The sequence below is a fragment of the Dermacentor andersoni genome, chromosome 6 (assembly GCF_023375885.2).
Source record: "Dermacentor andersoni chromosome 6, qqDerAnde1_hic_scaffold, whole genome shotgun sequence".
Classification (NCBI taxonomy): domain Eukaryota; kingdom Metazoa; phylum Arthropoda; class Arachnida; order Ixodida; family Ixodidae; genus Dermacentor; species Dermacentor andersoni.
This window is the reverse complement of record NC_092819.1, coordinates 139,219,171-139,242,414: the sequence shown is the minus strand read 5'-3', so window position 1 is coordinate 139,242,414 and position 23,244 is coordinate 139,219,171. Positions and strand designations below refer to the sequence as shown.

The following is a 23,244-nucleotide window of genomic DNA, read 5'->3' as shown; positions in this document are numbered from 1 at the left end:
AATTTTTTTGACCAATGCATGTGGGCTGATTGCAGAATTGGAATAGAAAAGTTTCGAATAGCTTTAGGTCACAGCGCCCCAGCCCACCACCAGACAACCAAAGATAAGGAAGGAAATCATGGCACCTAGGCAGCAGAGTGTAGACATTCGTGATCTGTTAATTCTGTAAACATTCTTTCAGCGTTCTTCTATTCTCAGTGTCGCTTCATACCGTGTGTTTATCTCTTCTTGTGTTGTGTATGCGCTTCACCACAAACCCTTAGGAGAGTCGGTCAAGAATCTGCGTGAGGTGTGGTGCATAAGATTAACGAACCGCATAAACTTTCTCATTTTTTTCGCCCATTAAAGCTGCTTTCGTGAAAGTCTCAGGCGTAACCCTAAATGCACCCATACTTTTTAAAGCGCCGTCGTACCGGTAAAAACTCGCCATTTTTATAAACTCTAACTTCGAGAAAGAGGTAGCCAAGTCATAATAAACAGCACGTGCAAAGTACACCTATGCTCGTTACAGCAAAAAGCTCTCACGCTGGAATTATTCCTAAGAGAAAATTCCGGCCAATCCTGATGCTGAAGATATTATTAGCGAAGGCGGCCAGCGAACGGCAAATAGCTCTTCAGAAGAAAAAAATGGCAGTGTTAATGCGGCTGCAGGTGCAGAGTACGTCGTATATTTATTGCTTGTTTCCTCCTGTCCACTGGGGCTGAAGTCGTCTCTTAAACCGCAGCCTACCGACAAGTCCGAAAACAAAAACAAGCTATGCTATTGGAAATTGTGCCCAGGGTCTTCCGACGCAGAACTCTCCCGCACCAGGAAAATACGTCGTGGCATTGTCGCTGTGCTCCTTGTGTCGACCGCCCTGTGCGTGGTGCTGCTCCTCTGGAAACGTCGCACCCTCTGGGGAGCCCAAGCACTGCACGAGGAACACCACTTCTGCGCGTCTTCCGACTGCGTGAAGGCCATGTCGAGGACCCGAAGTTCGGCGAACGAGGTACGAGTTTAGTCCGTCGGAATATGCAGCTTAGTATTCGCCCTACGGCCAGAGGGCGTGTTGTATTAAATCCGCTGTTTCTCCTCCCATCACCGAAGCTAAGAGTCTTCGGGACTCACACCCGCTCACGTGTTCCGAAAGATTAGTGTCGGCCCCTTTTTTACAGGACAACCGTTCATGGTCCAAACTCGCAAAGCAAGTTCGCAAGTTCGTATAAGTGTTGTTCATCATCCATTGGCCACCTTTGCTAATATTTTCTGCGTCGTGGTTGGCTAATAACATACATTACCACAAGCTTGTGGTGGCAGTGGCTACAGCTACATTTAACGTATTGGACGTTTGGGAAGGACCAATACGGGCGGGGAGACCCCACCTCATGTCGGCCCTTGCTGTCCAGTACTGGCCTCCCCAAGACGTCATTTGTCAATGAGCATCCTAGGGGAAAGCTAGTCTGTTCTTTAATACTTATCTTTCTTTTCTGTGGCGAGCCTCAACTAAATACGTCATAGAGCAACACGTACAACAGTATTCAAGGAAAAAGATAAAGAGATAAAAAATAAAACCAGAAAGGACATGTAGAAATAACAACGAACGCGAATGTAATCTCGAAGGGACACCTATACTCGCTTTCTAAATCTATAAAGGCCAATTCATCTACCACGAAGGACGCAGGCACTGAGCCAAGCCAGACCCGCACGAGGCAAAGCCAAGTTCTTGCCCAAGTCCAAAGCTTCACGACATGTCACACTCCTTGCACCGAAAAATAACCCCTGCGAGGAAAATTTCTTGCGTGGATCAAAGCAGCTCCGTAGAGGAGCATACTTTGCTGCCTTCTCACGCGCTTTGTCTTTGAGCACCCTTTCATTGGCATCTCATACGACAGCCAAGTCGACCACGAACATTTCGTCTTCAGTCTCGATGACCAGGCTTCAGCCTAGTACCCTCCCGAGTCGATAACCGAGGTTCTTCTTGAACCGTGACGTTCGGTCTCTTTTCCTGGACTAGACGGGCCACCTTTTTAGCCACGAAGTTGTGTCGCTCTGTAGGTGCGAGGTGCACAGATTTACATTCCTGCAAGATGTGGAATGAGGTTTCCGGTTTTTCGTAGCATCTACAACAGAGCCGTGGCATCGGATCGACGCTTTGTTTATTAGTAAGTTACCTGGTTGGATAAAGATTAGTCCTGAGGCGCAATGCCTTAAGACGATAAGCTTCTTTTGACAGCGTGGAATCTTGATACAACCAAGTGTTAGTGACGGTCTAGTCTCAGTGTGCCAGACGATCCTTGTTGGTGTACTTGAACTTCAGATCTGACCACAACTTTTGTGATCCTCTCTTCAGTGCGGTTTCAACAGCTTTTGTTGGTATAAGTGTTGTTTATCCTCCATTGGTCACCTTTGCTAATATTTTCTACGTCGGGATTGGCTACCCTATGTTGTCTTATGAACATCTTAACTTAACTATTTCGTCAACATGGACCCAGATGCCTGATGATTATAGACTGGCTTGAGTAGGCAGGCTTTCGGAGGTGATAATTTAGGGCACTGCGCTGCATTATGTGCTATGACTGGTGCTCCCTTACCACCGGGCTTTATGCGTATGTGGGAGCGAACCGGTACCTCGAGTAGGACCTCTTCAAAGAACAGTTCGGAACTTCGCGCGTTGTCTGTGTCTAGAGGCGCAGCTTCTCCACGATAGCCTCTTGAAAGGCTAGCTGTCACGAGGAGATCATGCGAGAACACTCTACATTAACACCGTGCTAGGCTATCGCTTGTTATTAAGCACTTCATGTAGTGTCAGTGTACATTCTAGCACACAAAAAGTTATTGTGCTTGAATTGCCATAGAGCGATCATACGTACAGTGCATATCTAGACCTAACTTCACGTTTTGTGTCCTGTATTTCAAGAACATTTCTGGTAAGTGCTTTCATAATTAGTCAAGAAAAAATGCACCGTCAATGTGTTGCGTGCATTCGACTAAATTAAAAAGAGACCTCACTAGACGAGTCGGCTGGTGTCGCCCCCCTCTGAGCAATGCATCCTGTTGCTATTTCGTGTGTTACTAGTTCCAGTTGCAACATTCTGACAAGTCGTGACACGATTCCCTCTCAGAAATACGTTCAGTTATTTCAGATGCCTTGAATTTCCAGCAACAAATAGTTTCTCTTGTGTTTTACTACCAAAGTGACAGTAAGCGTTCTCTTTAGCTTACAAACATAAAGGCCTCTGCCCCCCCCCCGCCCCCCAAAGAAAAGCATTCCACAGAATCCATCTCGCGATTCCTGTCGACGGTAATGCATTTAGAATTCAATCAATATAGTGACCCAACGTATTGCAACGATCGAAACGAGTTATGTGCTGAACATGTACCGCCAGGCGAATTCCTCTTTTGCGCTACCCCACTCGGCGCCATCTAGCGTCGCCGCCGCGAAGCCTGCGCGTGGCTTCTGAAATGCATGTGACGCCAGTGCATGCGTACGCTAAGAAAAGCACCATTCGGTAGCCGGGCTTCTTGCTTACGCTTCTGTCTAAACATGCTGTGCAACCTAGTGGCGCTAATGAGAAGTCCACGTGGTCTCCGAGACAAGGAGCGTGGCGCGCCTATGCATGCGAACGATAAAGATTGTTTTCATGCCGTACACCCAGTGGCACATACACAGTGACCCAAGTTGGCGAGACGTTCATGGAAGAGCGGCGCATACACAGTGCATTCATGGCGCTGCTCACGGCACACACCTATTGGCACATACCCAGTGAGCAAAGTTGGTGTAAAGGGGTTCGTGTGAGAGCAGAAGATACCGAGCGTCACATACACAGCGTTCCTAGACAGCGTCAAAGAGATTTGTTGAAATGCGCCACATAATTACACATTGCCAGATACAAAAGGGACCCAAATTGGTTGGAACCTTCGTATCGAATCCTGGCCCCTCACAACAGCGCCCGAGACGCTACCCATTAAACCGTGTAATATCCAGGGACCCCAGTTTGGGGAAAAACAATTAGAGGCATTGACAGACAGACAGACAGACAGACAGACAGACAGACAGACAGACAGACGGACAGACGGACGGACGGACGGACGGACGGACAGACAGACAGACAGACAGACAGACAGACAGACAGACAGACAGACAGACGGACGGACGGACGGACGGACGGACGGACGGACGGACGGACGGACGGACGGACGGACGGACGGACGGACGGACGGACGGACGGACGGACAGACGGACAGACAGACAGACAGACAGACAGACAGACAGACAGACAGACAGACAGACGGACAGACGGACAGACAGACAGACAGACAGACAGACAGACAGACAGACAGACAGACAGACAGACAGACAGACAGACAGACAGACAGACAGACAGACAGACAGACAGACAGACAGACAGACAGACAGACAGACAGACAGACAGACAGACAGACAGACAGACAGACAGACAGACAGACAGACAGACAGACAGACAGACAGACAGACAGACAGACAGACAGACAGACAGACAGACAGACAGACAGACAGACAGACAGACAGACAGACAGACAGACAGACAGACAGACAGACAGACAGACAGACAGACAGACAGACAGACAGACAGACAGACTGGCGGACGGACGGACGGACGGACAGACAAGGATCGGGTGGTCACCCGCAGGATTGTCTGAATAGACCAATCAAACGCTCTCCTCGTACAGACAGAACGACAGACAGACAGACAGAACGACAGACAGACAGACAGACATATTAGATAGACAGATAGACAGACAGAGAGACAGACAGACAGACATATTAGATAGACAGATAGACAGACAGAGAGACAGACATATTAGATAGATAGATAGATAGATAGATAGATAGATAGATAGATAGATAGATAGATAGATAGATAGATAGATAGATAGATAGATAGATAGATAGATAGATAGCCCCTGAAAGTGCGCAAAGTGCCCTAAACATGCTAAGTGGATTATTAAAAATGACAAAAGTCGGAGTTTCGCACAATAGGCGAAGCATCGATTATATAGTCATCCCATTCGATGACTGCGGACGCTCGCTGTTAAAACGCTGGTGTGAGGAAACGCGGCAGCAGCAGCGACCGAAGTGACATTCGTGCTGTCTATCGCTTCAACGAAAAGCGAGCGCCGAGGACACACAGCAGACACAAAGCTATGAGCCACCGACGTACCTAGACTCTGCCCCACACGCAGATCGCTCTCAGGATACGACCGCGCGACCATGCGGAACCGCCAGATACGTAGTCGCAGCCGAAGTAGAACGCCACCATTCCCTCCCCCCGGTGTCTCGTATCGATAAGTGCCTCGCTCGCGGCGGAAGACGGCGCGCTTCCTCCCAGCTTTCCTCCGTTTCGCACGGGCCAGATTGAGCCGCGATCGTCGGCTCACCTCCCACGCTTTTACTCGCGGATATAGCGCGTGGCGGCGGTATTATCCCATATATGCCTGAACTTGGGGAAATTAAGAAAAGTGATTTATTTTCCCGTAATAATTGCTTCTGGTACCTCAGAAAGTAGAATCAACCTTTTATTCAAAAAAAAATTTTTCGAACTGCGTTTTTGTAGCCGTCCTACATATAGGACACTAGGCACATATACTACTCCTTTGAGTGGTACAATTTGAAACATTTCACATGGACTCCGATGTCGCATTTTTCACAACGTGTTGTGGTCTTCTCATGGCAATGAGCACACCTTGTTTGCTTCTCTTGAGGAATCACTGTGTGGTCAATGCGGTCAAATCGGCTTTGGGCTTCCAGTAAAGATTGCCGGCTTTTTCCACGCAATGGCTTGGTGCCATAACTCTTCATATACGACACCGCTATCGTCCTTCGAAATGTGAGGAGCTCGGTTTTGGTCGTTCCAATTCTGTACAACTGGAATGCATTATTCACACATGCATCAACCAGATATGTCAGGAGTGAAGAATACCACTTCTTTCCTCGAATGGCTGTGCGGTACTTTGAAATATTTTGGTCTAGTCTGTCAACTCCTCCCATGTTGCCATTATAGCTCGAAATCAAGAACGGCTGCTCCACCGTGACTTTGGACTTGTTTTCTCTCGAATATCTTTTCACCATTTGTGTTGGCTCGACCCCGTGAGCATTTGAGACGACGGTCACTGTGCTGTTGTCCTTCCAGCGACATACAATAATTTCAGATTCAGCGTCGACTTTGTAATCGTAGAAGCCTCGATTCTTGCTTTTCATTTCTTTCTGTGTCAGGATGGGACAGTTTTCTATTCGGTTATCCCGCACGGTGCCTGTGCACTTGACACCCATTGACGAAAGCATTCTAACAACTTTGAGACTTGAAAAGAAGTTGTCAAAGAACACATGAAAACAGTAATCAAGCCTTTCTTTCAACCTGGACACCATTTCTGTAACAACAGATCCTCCTAGACCAAGCTTGTTTTTATCATCCACATTGACGCCATACCTCCCTTGGTAGGGCTCAACAGAAAGCAAATAGCCCAATGGGGTGCAAATGCACCACAATTTATAGCCAAATCGGATTGGTTTCCCTTTCATAAACTGCTTGCATCCATGCTTTCCGAAGTACTCGCACATGCTTTCATCAATGCTGAAGCAGTCTAGTAATGGAGCATACAACAGAAACCGTTCATTCAAGAGCCTAAACAGTGGTCGCAGTTTTGTGAATTTGTCTTCTTGTACTAGGTTGTTGTTGTCAGCCACATGTAGGTTGGTGAAAATGGCTTCAAATCGGTCCCGCCTCATAGAGTTCGCGACGAGATCATTATGAGAATCACGTGAGTTTTCCCACAACATGCGACGCCTTGGAACCGGCACATAGCCACTGAGAAGCAGAATGCCGAGAAAACATCTTATCTCACCTGCGTTCACGTTCAACAACCGATTCTTCTGTTGTGCATAGGTGTTGGTGTTTGCAACAAGCAGGTTGATGACTTCATCATCGAAAAATTTTTCAAATGCCTCTACTGGAGTTAGCGGTGCTCCTTCAGCGGAGTCTGAATCACACGAGTGGCGAGTTGGGAAACTCGCGTTCAAATCGCGTTTATCCCACTTGACACGTCGTTTCTGTTGCTTAGCTGGTGGCTCCTGGTCGTTCTCGTCCTCACTTGACTCTGAACAAGTGTCCAGAACTTCAGCACGAAGAGTGCTCCCCGGCAGATGGTCCATGCTGGTGCATTCTTCATCACCGCTTTCTTCATCTGTCACTGCCGCCGCGTGATTTTCGGGCGGAAGAATGGCCACCGTAGACGGTACATCTTCCCCAGCGTCAATCTGGTTTAGAATGTCGTTGAGCGTTTGCGGATCTCTTCTGCGGTAAAATGAACTGCAGGGAATCTTCTGACTGCAATTCGAAAAAAAAAAAGTTTCTGCCATACGTCCATATGTATTTTACTATGCTACTTCAACGCTACGCGCGCGACGCATCGCGCGTTCCAGAGTGACACAACAGCGACCCCCCGATCTGCCTAGCATCCTACATATAGGACACCGCTGTTTGACAGATCGTAAACAAAAAAATGTTGCCTATACCACATTGACATTGTTTTCACAGCATATTCAATTACTCAGGAATAACTGACAAAAATCTCGAAAACATCAAAAATCATTTCAATTTATATTACTTACATTTTCTTTCTCGGCATGGCGTTCGTCGAAGCTCACGCGGAACGCCGATTTTGAAACTGCAAGCACGTGGCGAGCTGTGCTCCCACGCTAACCAAGACTTGCACGCGAGAAGGCCATAGCCTCAGAAACACCCCCTAGGGGGCGCTAGCTTTTTGACAAAAAAAAATTTTCGAGTTATTTGAAAAATTTCAGTGTCCTACATATAGGACACTAGGCATATATGGGTTATAAGGGCGCGTGGTGACGGTGTTATCGTCCTTGGACTTTATATGGAACATCACAGTGACGGCGACGCTGACGGCTGAAATGTCCCTGGACTGTCAATTTAATTGTTATCGCAGCAAAACTATAGCACTGCTCTCTGTTGTGCGTGTTGGCATGCGAACTTGGATAACATTTTAACGGCAGCAGTAGAGGACCAAAGGCAAACGTAGACACGACGATGCGCTAAGTTCATAGTCTATTATCAAAAAAATGTAGACACATCTACACAAGTTCGTGGTGCCTACGTCTCCTTTTTTTATTCAGTGAAAGCCTTACGCGACAATAGGAATTATTGCGGGTACGGAAGAAGGGGGGGGGGGGGGTGGCGCGACCAGGCATAAAACATTACCATTTGTCGTCGTCCATGAGCCCTATAACCTAAAACTATTCCACCATGTTTTTATTACAGTCTCCTGACGTTATATTTGCGTAACCGCCGACGCAAGGATCGGGCGGTCACCCGCAGGATTGTCTGAATAGACCAATCAAACGCTCTCCTCGTACAAAGGAGGTCACTTTTGTTTGCTTGAAAAACGAATAACATTGCCTAGACTGAGCGGCTTGTCTTATCTAATTGGCTGATAAGAGGCGAGGAGCACACTCAAGTGGAGAGGGATTCGATGGGGCCGAGCCACTGCACTGAAAATCGATAACCGAATCAAGAGGGTGGTGCCGGCGACTGCGGTTGGTCCGCTTTTCCAGACTTAGCTTGCGGTGGCTGGTCGAAAATAGCGGCGGCATGCAACGGAAGCTTAAGAATGACGCTGAAACGGATCCTCAGCAAAGTAGAGTTGGCAGAACGAGGTCATAAACGTGCCGAAAGTGCTCGAAAACGTTACACGGCCACGCAAAAAGTTTTCTTATACGCAATTAAGCCCAGGCACTCTGGCAGGTGCGAGTCGCCAGTGCCAGATCGATCGGCGGCAGCCATCTTTTATTCCTTTCGGAACAGGGAAGCCTGCGGCCATTCCGAAGAAAATTCAGTTTTGTTCGGCATATTAGTGCATCTTTATCGCGTGCACGTCACTTTGACGCGGTGAGTTTTCGCGGTTTTGTGACGTCGCGTGACAGGCAGGGGAAGTGGGTGCCGCCCGAAAACTTTGACCAATAGCCGAGGGCTAATGGCGAAAAGGGGTCGACTCAGAAATAACTACTTTTCTTTTGTTCGATCAAATCATGCATAATCAGTGTGCACATGTCGTATCAGATGGGCAGTTATCACGGTTTTCGTGACGTCGCGTGACAGAGATGTTAAGTGGGGGTGGTCCAAAAAGTTTTTGACCAATTGTGGAGGGCTGATTGCAGAATTGGAATAGAAAAGTTTGGAATAGTTTTGCGTTATAGCGCCCCATATGTATGTCTCCTTGCGCTAAAATGTTTTCCTAAAGAACTATAATAGTCTCTGACATTCCTCTTCTTTCCTTTATTACCTTTAGAACTCTCATAGTTACTTGCAATGACAAGAGGTTTCAATTTTCTTTAAAATCTAGACAGACTTTCCTGAAACAAGAAAGAAGCCGTGCATTTTGAGCATTGCAGGTGCACTTGTAAGGTGTTTTAATCAGACTCGTCCTCCATGTGCCTTCAAAAGAAGGGACGGAGGAAGTGGTCGCGTTTATCTTGAAGGTGACTCAAGTGATCTGAGGCCACGTGACCTTCGCAGTCGGCGGACCCATGCACCAACTTCTACGAATACGCGTGTGGTCGCTGGGCGCCCCTGGACTCGGAGGGCCTCGCCACAGACTACAACGACGAGCTGTTCCGCAACTACACCAACAACCTTTTTCGCCTGTTGGAGCGAGGGGACAACGAGACGCTTCGGTGGTCGGGCAGCAGCATCCGCCCCTTTTACCGCAGCTGCGTGCGATACATGATGTCACAGCGAGTGGGGTTCATCAATGCCACCATGAGGGAGCTGAATCTCAGCTGGGCTTTCTGGCGTCCTGTCAACGACTTTACGGACATGGTCCGTGTACTTCAGGGTTTCCTGTTTCTCGTGATAACGGGGCACTTAAAGAGGTTTCCAATTGGGCTCGTGCTCATAAATTCACGTTCGAAAAGACACCTAAGAAAACATTTGGTTGCATTCGCAATTGAAGTACGCTCCTACGCTACCAAAGGAAAGCGAATATTTCTATGAGAGGTGTTAAGCCAGAATAGGCGTCAAAAACGAAAAACGGGTAGTGACGCCGTTCCTTGACGGATGTTGGCTGCGTCGTCTCTGGCCGAGTGACTTGTTTTTCTTCAGCAGAGGCGGACTTTGTTTTAATATAGAAGAGCCAAAGACGGAAATTAAGAGGTCTCGAGAATATTTGCTCGACCACCAATGGTCAATATACCGAAAAAAAAATGTGCGTTGCAATTCATGATGGATATAATTAAAAAGATGTGGAAGTTTTTCTTTTATTTTCTTCTGGTACTTAGCATAACGTGACGTCCAAGAGCGCAAAGGTTCTAAAACGTTTTCCAGCCTGAACTAATTGTTTTCTCTTTAGTGCTCCTTTAGGATTTAAAAGAGTCCTGATGGAAAATTCTCATTTTCGTTGTGCTATTACAGTGCCGTTGATCCAGTAATTAAGCGATGTAGTCTCGATTCCCCGAAAGCACTCAAATAATTCATCACGTTACCTATTAGTGCGACCTGTTTTTGAGGAACGCCACTTACTGCGCCACTATGGACGTGAAAACGGAGGTTCATTGCGTCATTAAAACCTTCAGTTATAGTCTGTGGCACTAAATACCGCTGACGCGTACACATATACTGTGCTACCAAAAATCTGAGTCCGTTGAACACTTCACAGTACAACAAAGAAGTTCATGTCCCCCGGCATTTCCAAACGAAGTGTAGAATTGCACGGACCACCTTGGTAGCTGTCGGCGGCACGGACTGATATTCTTTACATTTTCAAGCTCTCCCATATTGTCAAAGTCTGTAGTGGGGTCATTCTAAGGCAGTCGGATATTCCGCAACGGCTCCGTAACAGCGCTCTAAGCCAATCCGAGCAAAAATGATGGCATATTTGACAACATGGAGGAATTGGTCTATGTTAAGAGTAGAACCCACTGTCACTGTGCGCGCTTCAACCACAGCCAGTGGATGACTGATGGGCTGGTTAGTGATTCTTCGCGGGCGTTTCGAACACGTGGAATAATTCTTTTAAATTATTTGCGGCCCTCTCAAACATTTGAGGCTTTGTTCCATCTGTATGGGGTGGATAGCTGCCTAAAGAATAAAAACAGGAACCCGACATTTTCGCAACATACTCCTTTAAGGATTCGAGCCTCTCCGATCAGTGCATGTGGCTACCAATATAAACCATTGCCCGTGCAGGGCCTAGATGTATAGGCGGGCGCAGCAGTTACCAAGATTGTAAAATGACCCTGAAACGTTTCTTTTTCATGCACCATTTTTCCCTCTTCGTCTTTTCTTAACACGTCAAAGAATTAAGAGCAAATCAGTTATGATGCTTAGTGCAAACGAACCCAAGTTATTGGTTGCAGGAACTTCCAAATACCCGCGAACTGAGAGAACCTTCGACTACAACATTTGCAGGTCTGGGTAACACATTTCACTCTTCGGTGAAGTGCATCGTTTCATAACCGCACGGCATGAACCTTACATAAAGGAGGTTGGCGCCTTGGTTGCGAAAACTGCCCAACTGAGGGCATGGCCATAGCCTCCACGATTGGGAGTCGTGCTGTTCGGTGTCAGAGGCGATGACGTCAATTCTATGGCTACAGCAGCTTCAGCTAGGAGGCCGTTGGCGAGCAGTGTGCTCGGCATATTGACGTGTAGTTATCATAGTTCCAACACCTTGCTCGTGGCTGTGCGATAAGGCGATATTTAAAATGGCTGCAAAGCATAATGCCTTAAAGTTTTAACAGTAATCTGAATACTATGCAAACGTAAACTACGCGCTACATTCTTAACCCAATGATGCTACTGGCACTCACTAACGTCAAGTGCCCCACACCAACTTGTACAATATCACCGCATCGTGATGGAGCTTTCGTTGCCGCCTAACTGCTTTCTCGGGAGTGTGACAGGGCCCTTTTAGATGGCTATCTTTTTAGAGCAGGTAAACCGCAACTGAAAGTACTTGTAGAATCATCACTTTAGTGGCCCAGTGCGGTAGCATATAAATACAGAAGAAAGCAAAGAGCTCGAGAACCGTTACCTTATAACCAATTCAGGCGCTAAAATCTCAGCTTTTGCAGCAGAGACATACAGTGGGCAGGTAGACGGAAATAATATTCAAACAACAGCGAGCGTATGGCATCAAAACGTTAATTTAAATGCATATTGTTATGGGCGTTGTGTACGACGTTGCGAAGGGCCTTTCAGATGGCTTCCAGCATACTATTTCTAAACATGGCCCGACATCTTCTTGCTATAATCTCAGTTTCATGTGTTGCCAGCCGCAACATTGATCGAAAAATTGGGATTATCGAAAAATTAGGATTATTGGTAGTACTGCCATTTTTGTAGAAAATAAAATGATGGTTGTATTCATGCCTTCGCCGTCATCCCTTTGTCGTCAGGCCATCGTCGTTACACCTACTTCATCGATCCATCTGCGTCATTCCTTGTTCTTCCTTCTATCGTAATCATGTTGTCATTGAATCGTGATTTCGCCGCCGTTGTCGTGATATCGTTTTCATTGCGTCATCGCCTCAAAGACGCAATGATGCATGGGTTAAAATGACTTGGCCGTCATGCCATATTTCTCGTGCCATCGTTGTCATTCCCGCCTCTTCATTCCGTTCTCGCCATACAGTCGTCGTATATGCCTTTGTCATTCCATCGAGAACATTCCTTGTTCGCCACTGCATCGTCATTGCGTCGTCGTCATACAGTCGTTGTCATGCCTCCATGCTCATGGCCGACCTCAGCAAGCGAGTGCCATAGCATAGCGGTACGATGCAAGAGTATGTGGCAGATAGACGAAGCAAAGAAAGACTCAGAATTACCCTTACACGTGTTCAATAAACATGGCATATGTCGTTGAACTGCATGATGACATAGGGAGCCGTAGAGTACCCATAAGTAATACGAACGAAATTGCAATTATTAACAAGAAAGTTAAATTGTGTCACAAGTAAAAGCGGTGATTGCCAACTGCATTTTCCCGTTCTTCCCATTGTTTGCAAGGTTATGATTGTGCCGATGCACTTTGAAGATGTAATGTTAGCGCGCTTCATTTAGTCCGTGAACATATCTTCCTTCCCGTGATGTCAGGTTACCGAAGACTTGCACTGCAGCAAGCATGATAGTGACAACAACTGGTGATGCTTTGGCCAACTACAGCGCGCTGGACACGTTTTGCGTATTTCACTGATCTTCTTGCTCAAAACAAATAACAAAACTACATATTACCGAATATGTCGCTGCGGGAACTTTACATCAGCTGCTAAGTGGAACATGGCGCGTAACTGAAATAAAAGCTCCGTATCTTCTCTCGTGAAACTCAGCGACACCAGGCGGTGCCACCGACCTGGCTACTGAGACCCCTAGTAACCTAGCATTTGGGGAATATAAATTACATAAACGTACGAACTGAAATTCGTTATTAGAAAGTTTTAGCTTGGTCACATACGCATTTGTGCGTCAAGGAATCTTCCTTTACCAGTGCCATAAACGTGAGCAGCAGATTTAGTAGTTCAGTCTTATGGCGCAGAGATTAATCACAAAGAAATAATCGTTGCAGTAACCGAACGCATGCTGCTTATCTGTTGGTGTAAGGCGTCGGGAGTGGTGCAACCAACAACATGCAGACCCTTCTGTTTTGCATTGCTTCCGTAGCGAACACCCAAATAAGACAAACATGTATCACGAGTTGCTCGACAAAGCGTCGCAGATGTTGCTGCAAGCACTGTTACTGCCATCAGGCATTACTGTAGCCGGATATATGCGTAAGGAATGAAGAAGCTAAAACTTGCAATAGAAGCAATTACCGCCGCATTCCTTTGAAGGCACACCATTGTCGATATATGCAGGTTGCATTCGCCAGCCAGATCACTATTCGCGGAGGCATGCCGTCCTTCGTGAACGTGAGCATGCGCAACGCCGTGCTACAGATGGACGTCGGCACTACGCTGACCGCGTCGCTGAGACCTTTTAACGTGACAGCTACAGACGCCGTTGCGTTTGTTGCCCGCTACGTCGGGAATGAGTTCCATAATTTCAGTAGCCGCCTGCTCTCCCTGGACGACGAAATGGAGTTGCAACGAGCGCAGTTCAACCGCAGTACGCCTTTCCATGCGGTAAAGGATAAGAACAGCAGTGAAATGGTAAGACCACAGTGTTTCCCCTTATGTCTCCTTTTCTTCTTTTTTGCTCCCAGGCGTCATTATTGTTAGATGACAGTCTACTGTCCTGGACAAATGAAACTCTAAATGAAGACTGTAGACTAAAAAAAAAAAAATCTTACAAGTAATAACTCAAATATGCGTGATCTCATGCCGCCAGTGAGCTAGTGGCCAAAGTCGGTGAACATCCCACACCAAGCGTGCTGGCCAAAATTATGTCGACACCAGGCATAGTGGCAAAATCGAAGGTGACATAACGCGTTCTCCGTTAGCCCTAGCTCGCTCATATTACATTCGCTCAGGGCAGTAAAGTCTGGGACAAATGTTTTCGCACCGTTGCGACAGAGAACACGTTGAGTTTGGTCACGACCGATGTGCGTAACTTACAACTAGGCAAGGCGGACTAAATTTACTATATCGAAAGTCGTAGCGCACCTGTGTTTTCTCTGTGGCGCAGTGCACATACGTTTGCGGCCTACTGCAAAAGTGTCCGTAAGTAGTCGTGCGCATGTGCGAGTGCTGGAACGCGCACGTGAAAATTTCCGTTAACTTGAAATATTAAACAGGCACATGTCTTCTCCTTACTGGCGTCGATTACGTTCACAAACTGCATTACATTGATACCCAGTTCGACTTTTTTGGCGGTGGCCATTATTGCAACCTAATGTTCGGCTACATCTTTCCGGATGAATGCGGAAAGTGCTTGAAAGGATGCTAGGCCACTATTGGATACGAAGGTGAATATTTAACGTCTTTTTTTTTTTTTTTGCGGGAGGAACGGCATCTCTTCACAATTGGTTTTACTTCAGCGAATCGATGCCACCAGGGAAGCATGGTGTATCAACAGAAACTGAGCTAGTAACAATCATGCACGCTGTGTTTAGCGTGGCGCCATTATAGCATACGCCAATTTCTTGGAAAACACTGAGTCGTCGAACAATTGCCGCACAAAAATTCCATTATTCAACGTTTACCTATACTTTCACAACTGGAATTTAGTACAGACTCTGAAAATTACCAAAAGAAACGTGCACCAGTACACCTTATAAGAACTATTGTTATCGGAATGCAAATGATAAGAAGGCATCTAATTTTTCGACATACCGTTCACTTCTCTGAGTTAGAATGATTGCCGCACTGCAGCAAAAGTAAGTCTTGTACGTTCGACACATATGTAAAATTTCGATTGCAGCGAACAGCTCCCGCACAGAAAGCATAACACACGCTAAGCGAACTTGTTATATCCCAGAAGTTGCTAATAAAATAACAGTGTATACTCTCATGTTAGTTCAAGTGAAGGAGAGAACGTGTAAGGTTTCTTATGTCAATGTGAATGAAAAGGCAGCTGAAAACACAGAGAATTGCTTGCCGAACAAAACCGGTAGATCCCACGCCCTGTGGGAATCGATGTTATGTTAAGCACTGTACCTATCAACTTAGCGAAAAGACCATGAGAGTACCAAGACCTAGGCGGCGGTTCATTGAGCTACATGACACGCATGTCATGGCATTCATGTCATGACCTATAATTTACGTTCATCATACACTCTTGCCATACTACGCCAATTTTAGTACATACCAAGACACAGGCGGTTGTTTAATGACGTACATGACACGACTGCCATGACATTCATGACATGACCTATAATTTATTTTCGTCATACACTTTTGCCATGCTGTGCCAATTTTGTATATACCACGTTAACGAAACAACCGTGAGAGTACCAAGACGTACGCGGCTGTTTTATGACCTACGTTATGCACATGCCACGATATTCATGTCATGACCGATCATTTATGTTCGTCATACCCTCTTGTCATACTATGCCATTTCTGGTACATACCAAAATGTAGGCGGTTGTTTCATTACCTCTCATTTATGTTCCTCATATTGTCACGGCCTAGTAGGAGACGGTAAAACTGGTGTAGAGGACGTATAAAAGCACTTTATCAGAGCAGTCAACGCGACGTCGTTGTCGTCTGTTTTTCGACCCGCGCGCTACTTCAGTGTCGTTTTCATCGCCTGGCACATACCCGCGGCGACCATATAGGATGTAGCATTTGCCCCTCCTTTGGAAAAAGAGGCATCGTCTCGATGCTCCAACCTCCCAAGGCATTGTGCAGACGGTGCAAAGTTGAGGGCATTAGGAAAAGTGTGCCTTCATACGAAGCACGTGCACAACCTCGGGCAGATGCCGCCGGCGTTAGGAGCAGTTATGACTATCGTGGACAACTATATAATTCGCATCACTGATGCTGCGCAGAGCTTTGCACGGCCCGGAGTATCTTCGCAGGAGCTTCTCAGATAGCCGCCACCGACGAATAGGAGTCCATGGAGACTCACACCTGGTCACCGACGCTGTATGTGACGTGCTGTACCGAAGATTGCAGTGTCTGGCATCGCAGCCCTGTCGTTCTTAGATTCGCAAAATGCGCAAGCTGCCTGGCTTCCTCTACGCATTGCGTAAACTCCTCGGCGCCAGTCTCATCGTCACCGCACTCGTGCGGCAGCATTGAGTCCAACATTGCTTACACTTCCCGGCTGTAAACAGGTTGAAAGGTGTCCCGCGTGTTGTCTCTTGACGAGCCGTGTTATACGCAAATGTAACATCTGGTAAAAACTCGTCCCAGTTCTTATGGTCCGCGTCGATGTACATATTCCTCATGTCAGCCAGAGCCTTATTCAAACGTTCTATCAGCTCAGTGGTTTGGGGATGATAAACCTTGGTCTTTCGGTGAGTAGTACCACTTCTTCGAAAAACGGTATCCAGAAGCCCAGCCGAGAATGCAGCAACTCTGTCTGTTATGCCTACTGCGGGAGCGCCATGCCTTAGGACGATGGCTTCGATGAAAAATCACGCTGCTGCGGCTGCTGTTCCGCGTTGGATAGCACTTGTTTCGGCGTATAGAGTAAGGTAATCTGTGATGACGATTGTCCATCTATTTCCGGCCGTAGACAGAGGAAGCGGACCTAATAGGTCGATGCCAATTTGTTGGAACATTGCTTGCGGTATCTGCAAAGGATGCAGCAGTCCAGCTGGCTTGCCGGGTAGGGCTTTGCGGCCCTGGCAATCCAGGCATGTCTGGATGTAACGTTTCACGATCGCCGCAAGTCTCGGCTAGGAGTACTTTAGCCTAATTCTTGCCAATGTGCGAATGTAGCGCATGTGACCAGCGGTTGGCTCGTTGGGACAGGCATGTAGGACTTCGTCGCAAAAAAATGCGGGAACGACGTGTAGGTAGCTGCTGCGACTAGGTGAAAAGCTCTTTTTGTGGTGCAAGGAAAATGAAGGCAGCCCTCGGGAAAATAACCTCGGCATTCTGCTTGTTCTTCCCTCTAAGTAATCGAAAAGAGGAACCAGTTCTGCGTCCTCGCGTTGTTGGCGTGAAACAGCGACAATATCTAGCATGCCTAGAAAAGTCGCGTCATCGTCGTCGTGCACTGCAATCTCAACAGGAGAACGAGAAAGGCAGTCGGCGTCGGTGTGTAGCTTCCCCTATTTGTACACAACAGTGAAGTACAACTCCTGGAGCCCAAGACTCCAGCGTCCAAGCCGACCAGCTGGATCTTTTAAATTAGTCAGCCAGCAAAGTGCATGATGATCATTGACGACGGTGAAACACCGACCATACAAATATGGGCGAAATTTCTGGACGGCCCATACCAGCGCGAGGCATTCTTTTTCTGTAGTGGAGTAGTGAGCCTCTGTTCTTGATAGCGTCCTGCTGGCATAAGCAATCACTTTTTCGGTGCCGTCCGGCCGCTGTACAAGCACTGCGCCAAGGCCGACATTACTCGCACCGGTATGAAGAACCGCCTGAGCGTCTTCACCAAAGTGTGCGAGCACGGTAGAGTCTGCAGCCGTTGCCGTACGTCGTGAAATGCCCGTTGCTGCTATTCACTCCACACGACGGGGACATCTCTGGTGAGACGTGTTAATGGTCACGTGATGCGCGAAAATTGCGCGCTGGTTGGAGTCGTCGGAGCTTTAGAGTCGTCGATCGTCGGTGATGGGGGCTCTTGGAAAGCTGGACGGTTTGCAATCTCAGCCCTACAGGTCGCTGCCTCTAGTTTCCTCGGCGCGGTCTAGGGGACCTGCCCCTAGAGGCGTCAGGAAAATCGCGACGGGTCGGTGGGGTGTAACGAGCAGGAGTTGAGGAGCGCGATCGAGGCGTCGTTGAACCTTCCGGCCGAAAGTTTGTAGAATCGCCGTCGCAGATACGTGCAGCAACAAACAGGGGATAAGTGCAGTGCGGAAATCTTGGATACCCAGTTGCGCGGTAGTGGCACGTGCGGTAATTATGTGTTGCTTCGCCGCGATGAAAGCATACAGGTGTAGTGGCGGGCGGTGCGCCACAAATCGGTCTTTCGAAGCGGGTAACAGACACGGGATTCGCTGTAAGACCGAGGCGCAGCGATCGGCTGTCGGCGATACGGGCAGCTGGGGGTGGCGGTGACTGTCGAAAATAGGGCGTCAGGGGCGGCGGTGATGGCTGCGTCGTGGTTGACGGTTTAAGAAGCATCGAAGTGGCGAGCGGTGGACGACAAACAGCTTTCCGGTAGGTTAGTCGTCGCGGCACGGCCTGCCGGGCGGGCGACGAAAAGGCCTGTCCAACTTCCTCCTGAACGATATCAGCGACAGAAGCCACCGCTGATGCCATGGGAGAAATACTGAACTGCCGGATCTCCTCTCGCACAATCTCTCGGATGACCTCTCGCAGAGGCGTGCCGCAGCTCTCAGGTAGAATTGAAGCATTCACCGGCGAGTTCTCGGCGGTACCGTTGCTGTAGTGCTCATTCTACAGCGGTGGCCTTCTTGGTAAATTTGGCCACTGTCGTCGGGGGATTCGCCACGAGTCCGGCAAACAGTTCCTCCTCCACTCCGCGCAACAGATAGCGCAACTTCTTTTCATCGGTCATCTCAGGGCCTGCTCTGCGGAAATGGCGGACCATATCTTCTGCAAACATGGCAACGCTCTCATTTCGTTTGTGAATATTAGATTCGAGAAGGCGCTGCGCGTTGTCTCTTCTGTCGCTACTAGTGAATGTGTCTAGCAGCTGGGTTCGGAAGGCATTTCATTGGGTCAAACTCCTCTCCTGGTTCACGAACCACGTCCGCGCACTGTCTTGAAGAGCGAAATAGACATTAGCCAGTTTTTGCTGGGAGCCCCAGTCATTATAAGTGACGAACCGCTCTTTATGGTCCAGCCTATCTTCGACATCTTCAAAAGCGTCACCATGGAAACTTTCTGGGACCTTAGGATTCTGCAGCGTCACCTTCGATGGAGTTGCAGTGGCCATGGCGGAAGTAGGTAGACGCGTTCCTGCAGGGTTGAACTCGGGCGTCAGGCCTAGTAAGCGGTGACTGTACCAGTGAACAGGAGTTTCGACGAAGGAAGGGGATTTCGCGTTTGATGTATGGCTCCGCGAAGGGGTACCGAGCATGAGGCGATCCTACCCAGCAGCTCCACCATTGTCACGGCCTAGTAGGAGACGGGAAAGCTGGTGTAGAGGACGTATAAAAGCACTTTATCAGAGCTGTCAACACGAAGTCGTCGTTGTTGTTGTTGTTGTTGTTGTTGTAGCCTGCGATGCGTGTGGCTCCTACCCACGATGGGGGATTGGCCAAGAAATGGGTGGATTATTCGAAATTATTATGGAGCATAAATTTCCTAATATATATTGAAATAGCATTGAATAGCGCTTAATCACCTGTTAAATAAAATCAGGAAGGTCATATTGAATGAGTAATAATTAATTTAAAAGTAAAAACAAAAAGAAAGGAATTTAGCAGGGCATTCGTTTAGATTCCGTAAGAAATGTTCGGACAGCGAAGCATGCATCCCTGTGGCTGAATCCCAAAGTCGATGCTCCGAACGAAAGAATTGAAGGTTCTGTCAAGTCCAGGCCAATTCTTCGAAAAGGTATTTCCAACCATCTTTTTCTAACCGCAGTAAAGCGGCGACAAGATAGAAGAAAGTGGTGTATCGTCTCTTCCTCATTACAAAAAGAGCAGAGCGGGGAGGGAACCAAACCCGACCTGTGTAAGTAGAAATTCAGCGAGGGTACGCGGCAGCGTAATTTGGTGAGGCAGACCTCAAACATCTTTGTGTCACAGGATTCGCTATGCCAGGGAAATGCCAGGTGCTTCTACTCTGGAGAAGCAGTCAAATGTGGGTTTGATAAGGCTAATCTTATTGATCGCATCCGAAATCTTGCCGCCGTGATCTGTGCTTTCACTGGTAGAATAGGAAGAACAGGGCCGGATAGTGATGCATTTGCCAGTGAATCAGCAGTTTCATTAAAAAACAAACCTTTATGCCCAAGTCGTCGTCATCTCTGTTTTTCTACCCGCGCGCTACTTCAGTGTCGTTTTCATCGCCTGGTACATACCCGCGGCGAACATATAGGATGTAGCAATATACTGTTGTCATACTACGCCAACTTTGGTGCCTACTAAGACGTAGGCGGTTGTTTCATGACCTACATGACGCGCATCTCAAGAAATCCATGCCATTACCTATAATTTATTTTCGTCGTACACACTTGTCATTCTATGCCAATTTTGCTAAATGCCAGCCTAACGAAACAAGCATGACAGCACCAAGACGTAGACGGCTCTTTCATGACCTACATGACACACATCACGATATTCATGTCATGACCTATTGTTTATGTTCGTCATAGACTGTTGTCATACTATGCCAATTGCGCTACATACCAAGTTAACGAAACGACCATGCGATTATGAAGACGTAGGCTGCTGTTTCATGACGTACATGACAAACATGTCATGATATTCATGTCATGACCAATAATTTATGTTCGTCATAAGCTCTTGTCATATTATGCTAATTTTCGTACTTACCAAGACGTACGCGGCTGTTTCATGACCTACATAACACGCAAGTCATGACATTGAGGTCATGAGTGATCATTTATGTTTGCCATACACGCTTGTCATACTATACCAATTTTGGTACATACCAAGTTGATGAAACGACCGTGAGAGCACCAAGGCTTAGGCGGCTAGATAGACAGATAAATATTGTCAAAGTGGCAAATGTTCGCCAAGAAGTGCTGCGCGTTTAATAACAAAAAATTAATATCAAATATGTGCTTTACAATAACATGAACTTCTTGTTGTCTGTGAGCGCAACTCTGCTTACTTTAACTTTTTAGCTTTCGATATCGACGTGCCTATGCTAATTCTTGGACCGTTTGAGCTAATTTTGCTTCCTCAAAACGGCGTCATGCCCAGATGGCCTCTCTGTATGAGCTGGCGGTAAACCACTCCGACCGCCTGAGACGCAACGTAATAACGGGGACCATTCTAGCACGTGGCATCCCTCACATCGAACATATGGTCGACACCCTGATTAAAAAGGACAAACACCTGTGCGCCATCTACTTCTACATGGTGGCGGCCTCCGAGATGCTGGGTTACGAAATTTCCCGCCTGCGTCATCACTCTGACACACGAGGCCAGGTCAGCCTTCGCTGCGTCTACGCGGTGCTCGCACACTACCACAGCCGGTTCCTCCACTGGGCGGCAAGATTTCTACAGTCCAGGTGCGCTACACGCATTATTATTGCGGCATCAAATATACGGACACTCAAGGCGAAATTCCGGCTTCATGTTCCGTATAGCTTAGTGTATATGTGGGGTATATACCTTTATTTCTGCCTTATATGCAAGGCAGATGCTATATAATATTTAACTGCCGAAGTTGCAAAGACCTGTATTATGTTCTTGGCTAAATTACTCGTCGTATTTTTATTTTTTACAATTGCAGCACGCAAACAAGAGTTATGAAAGACTTCATTCACAGCTCGCACCTTTTATATGAAATCTTGACAGTCTATTCAAAATTGCAATGTCTTCTGTTTGCAATCTTAAAGTGATGTAATTTTGTAGTGGCGTATGTGAGATGCCATTACAGGCCCTACACGGCATCTAAGAGCTTTCAAAGGTGCAAGAAATTTAGGGCGCACCCGCTTATATCGCATTAGCGCATAGTCGCACCTACGTACAGTTCGAACACTGCCCGAGTAGTTCGAGCGCTACGCTAAACCTCGCCATAGCTGCCGTGCTGCTTCGCCCTTAGGTTGTAATTGCCACTTTTTACATCAGAAGTTGTTAATTAAAATTTCCATAGATACGCAGGCCTGCTCTCCCCCCCCCCTCCCCCACTCCTTTTTTTTCACTAAAAATCTATTGGGCGCTTACCGCTGCTCTGTTGTTGCTCAAGCTTCACCGCAAGGTGTGTCGCGTCGGGGCACGCGAGCGCCCAACCGCAGGCATAAGTAATGTTGGCTCCAATCCAATCCAATCCAATGTCGCGATATATCACACTCCACCCAAAATAAGTGGGCAACCGTGATGTCCAGCTCTGACCTGCCTGACCAGCAACAGCTGCTGTGGCGAACGCGAGGGCATCCCGGGCTGCTGGGACCTGGACTGAGCCTGGATCCTAATGTCAGCTGAACAGTATTCAGACGATGACACAGTAATCAATAATAAATAAGGCCCTATTCTTTCCTTCAGTCATCGCAAGATAACATTTTTATCACCCAAATCTTACAATAAAGTGCTTGGCACTCTAACTTGCCTTTGTTGTGACGAAGGAACCGAAATTTCCTCTAATCTGTGCCTCTCCCAATAAGTTATTATGGCGGCTATGGTGCTACCAAGTAACTTTAGGTGTCAGCAGTACGGCAACACATGGCCTTCCAGATTAGTTTCTAATAATAGTTGTAGGTGGCTACGTGAAGACAACGAGGGTGAAAGACAAAGACAAATTTCCATTGTTTTCTTGACAAACAAGACGCATCACATTGCGATGCGGTATACTGAAGGTCCCTGAATCTAAAAGGCGAACATGTTGCGAAACTTGAGCGAGAGCAGAGCAGTGGCAGGGCGAATTTTTTTTTTTATGATTTAAAAAAGAAACAGAGTTTTCTGTATAAGTAGCTTCTAGAAGTATTTGTGCGCATTACACATTTACACTTGATAGGCAATGAATCGTCTCCAGACACTGC

The 23,244-nt window shown here is 47.3% G+C and overlaps 1 protein-coding gene across 1 annotated transcript; it reads right to left on the bottom strand.

The window, feature by feature from the left end:
• Positions 1 to 2,661: 2,661 nt before the first annotated feature.
• LOC129382573 (piggyBac transposable element-derived protein 2-like) lies at positions 2,662 to 7,844 on the bottom strand. Its single transcript, XM_055066718.1, has 3 exons — positions 7,629 to 7,844; positions 6,159 to 7,344; positions 2,662 to 2,703 (listed from the first exon to the last, which is right to left on the bottom strand). The coding sequence occupies exons 1-3, from the start codon at positions 7,643 to 7,645 to the stop codon at positions 2,662 to 2,664; spliced, it is 1,245 nt and encodes a 414-aa protein (XP_054922693.1). The 5' UTR covers positions 7,646 to 7,844.
• Positions 7,845 to 23,244: the final 15,400 nt, after the last annotated feature.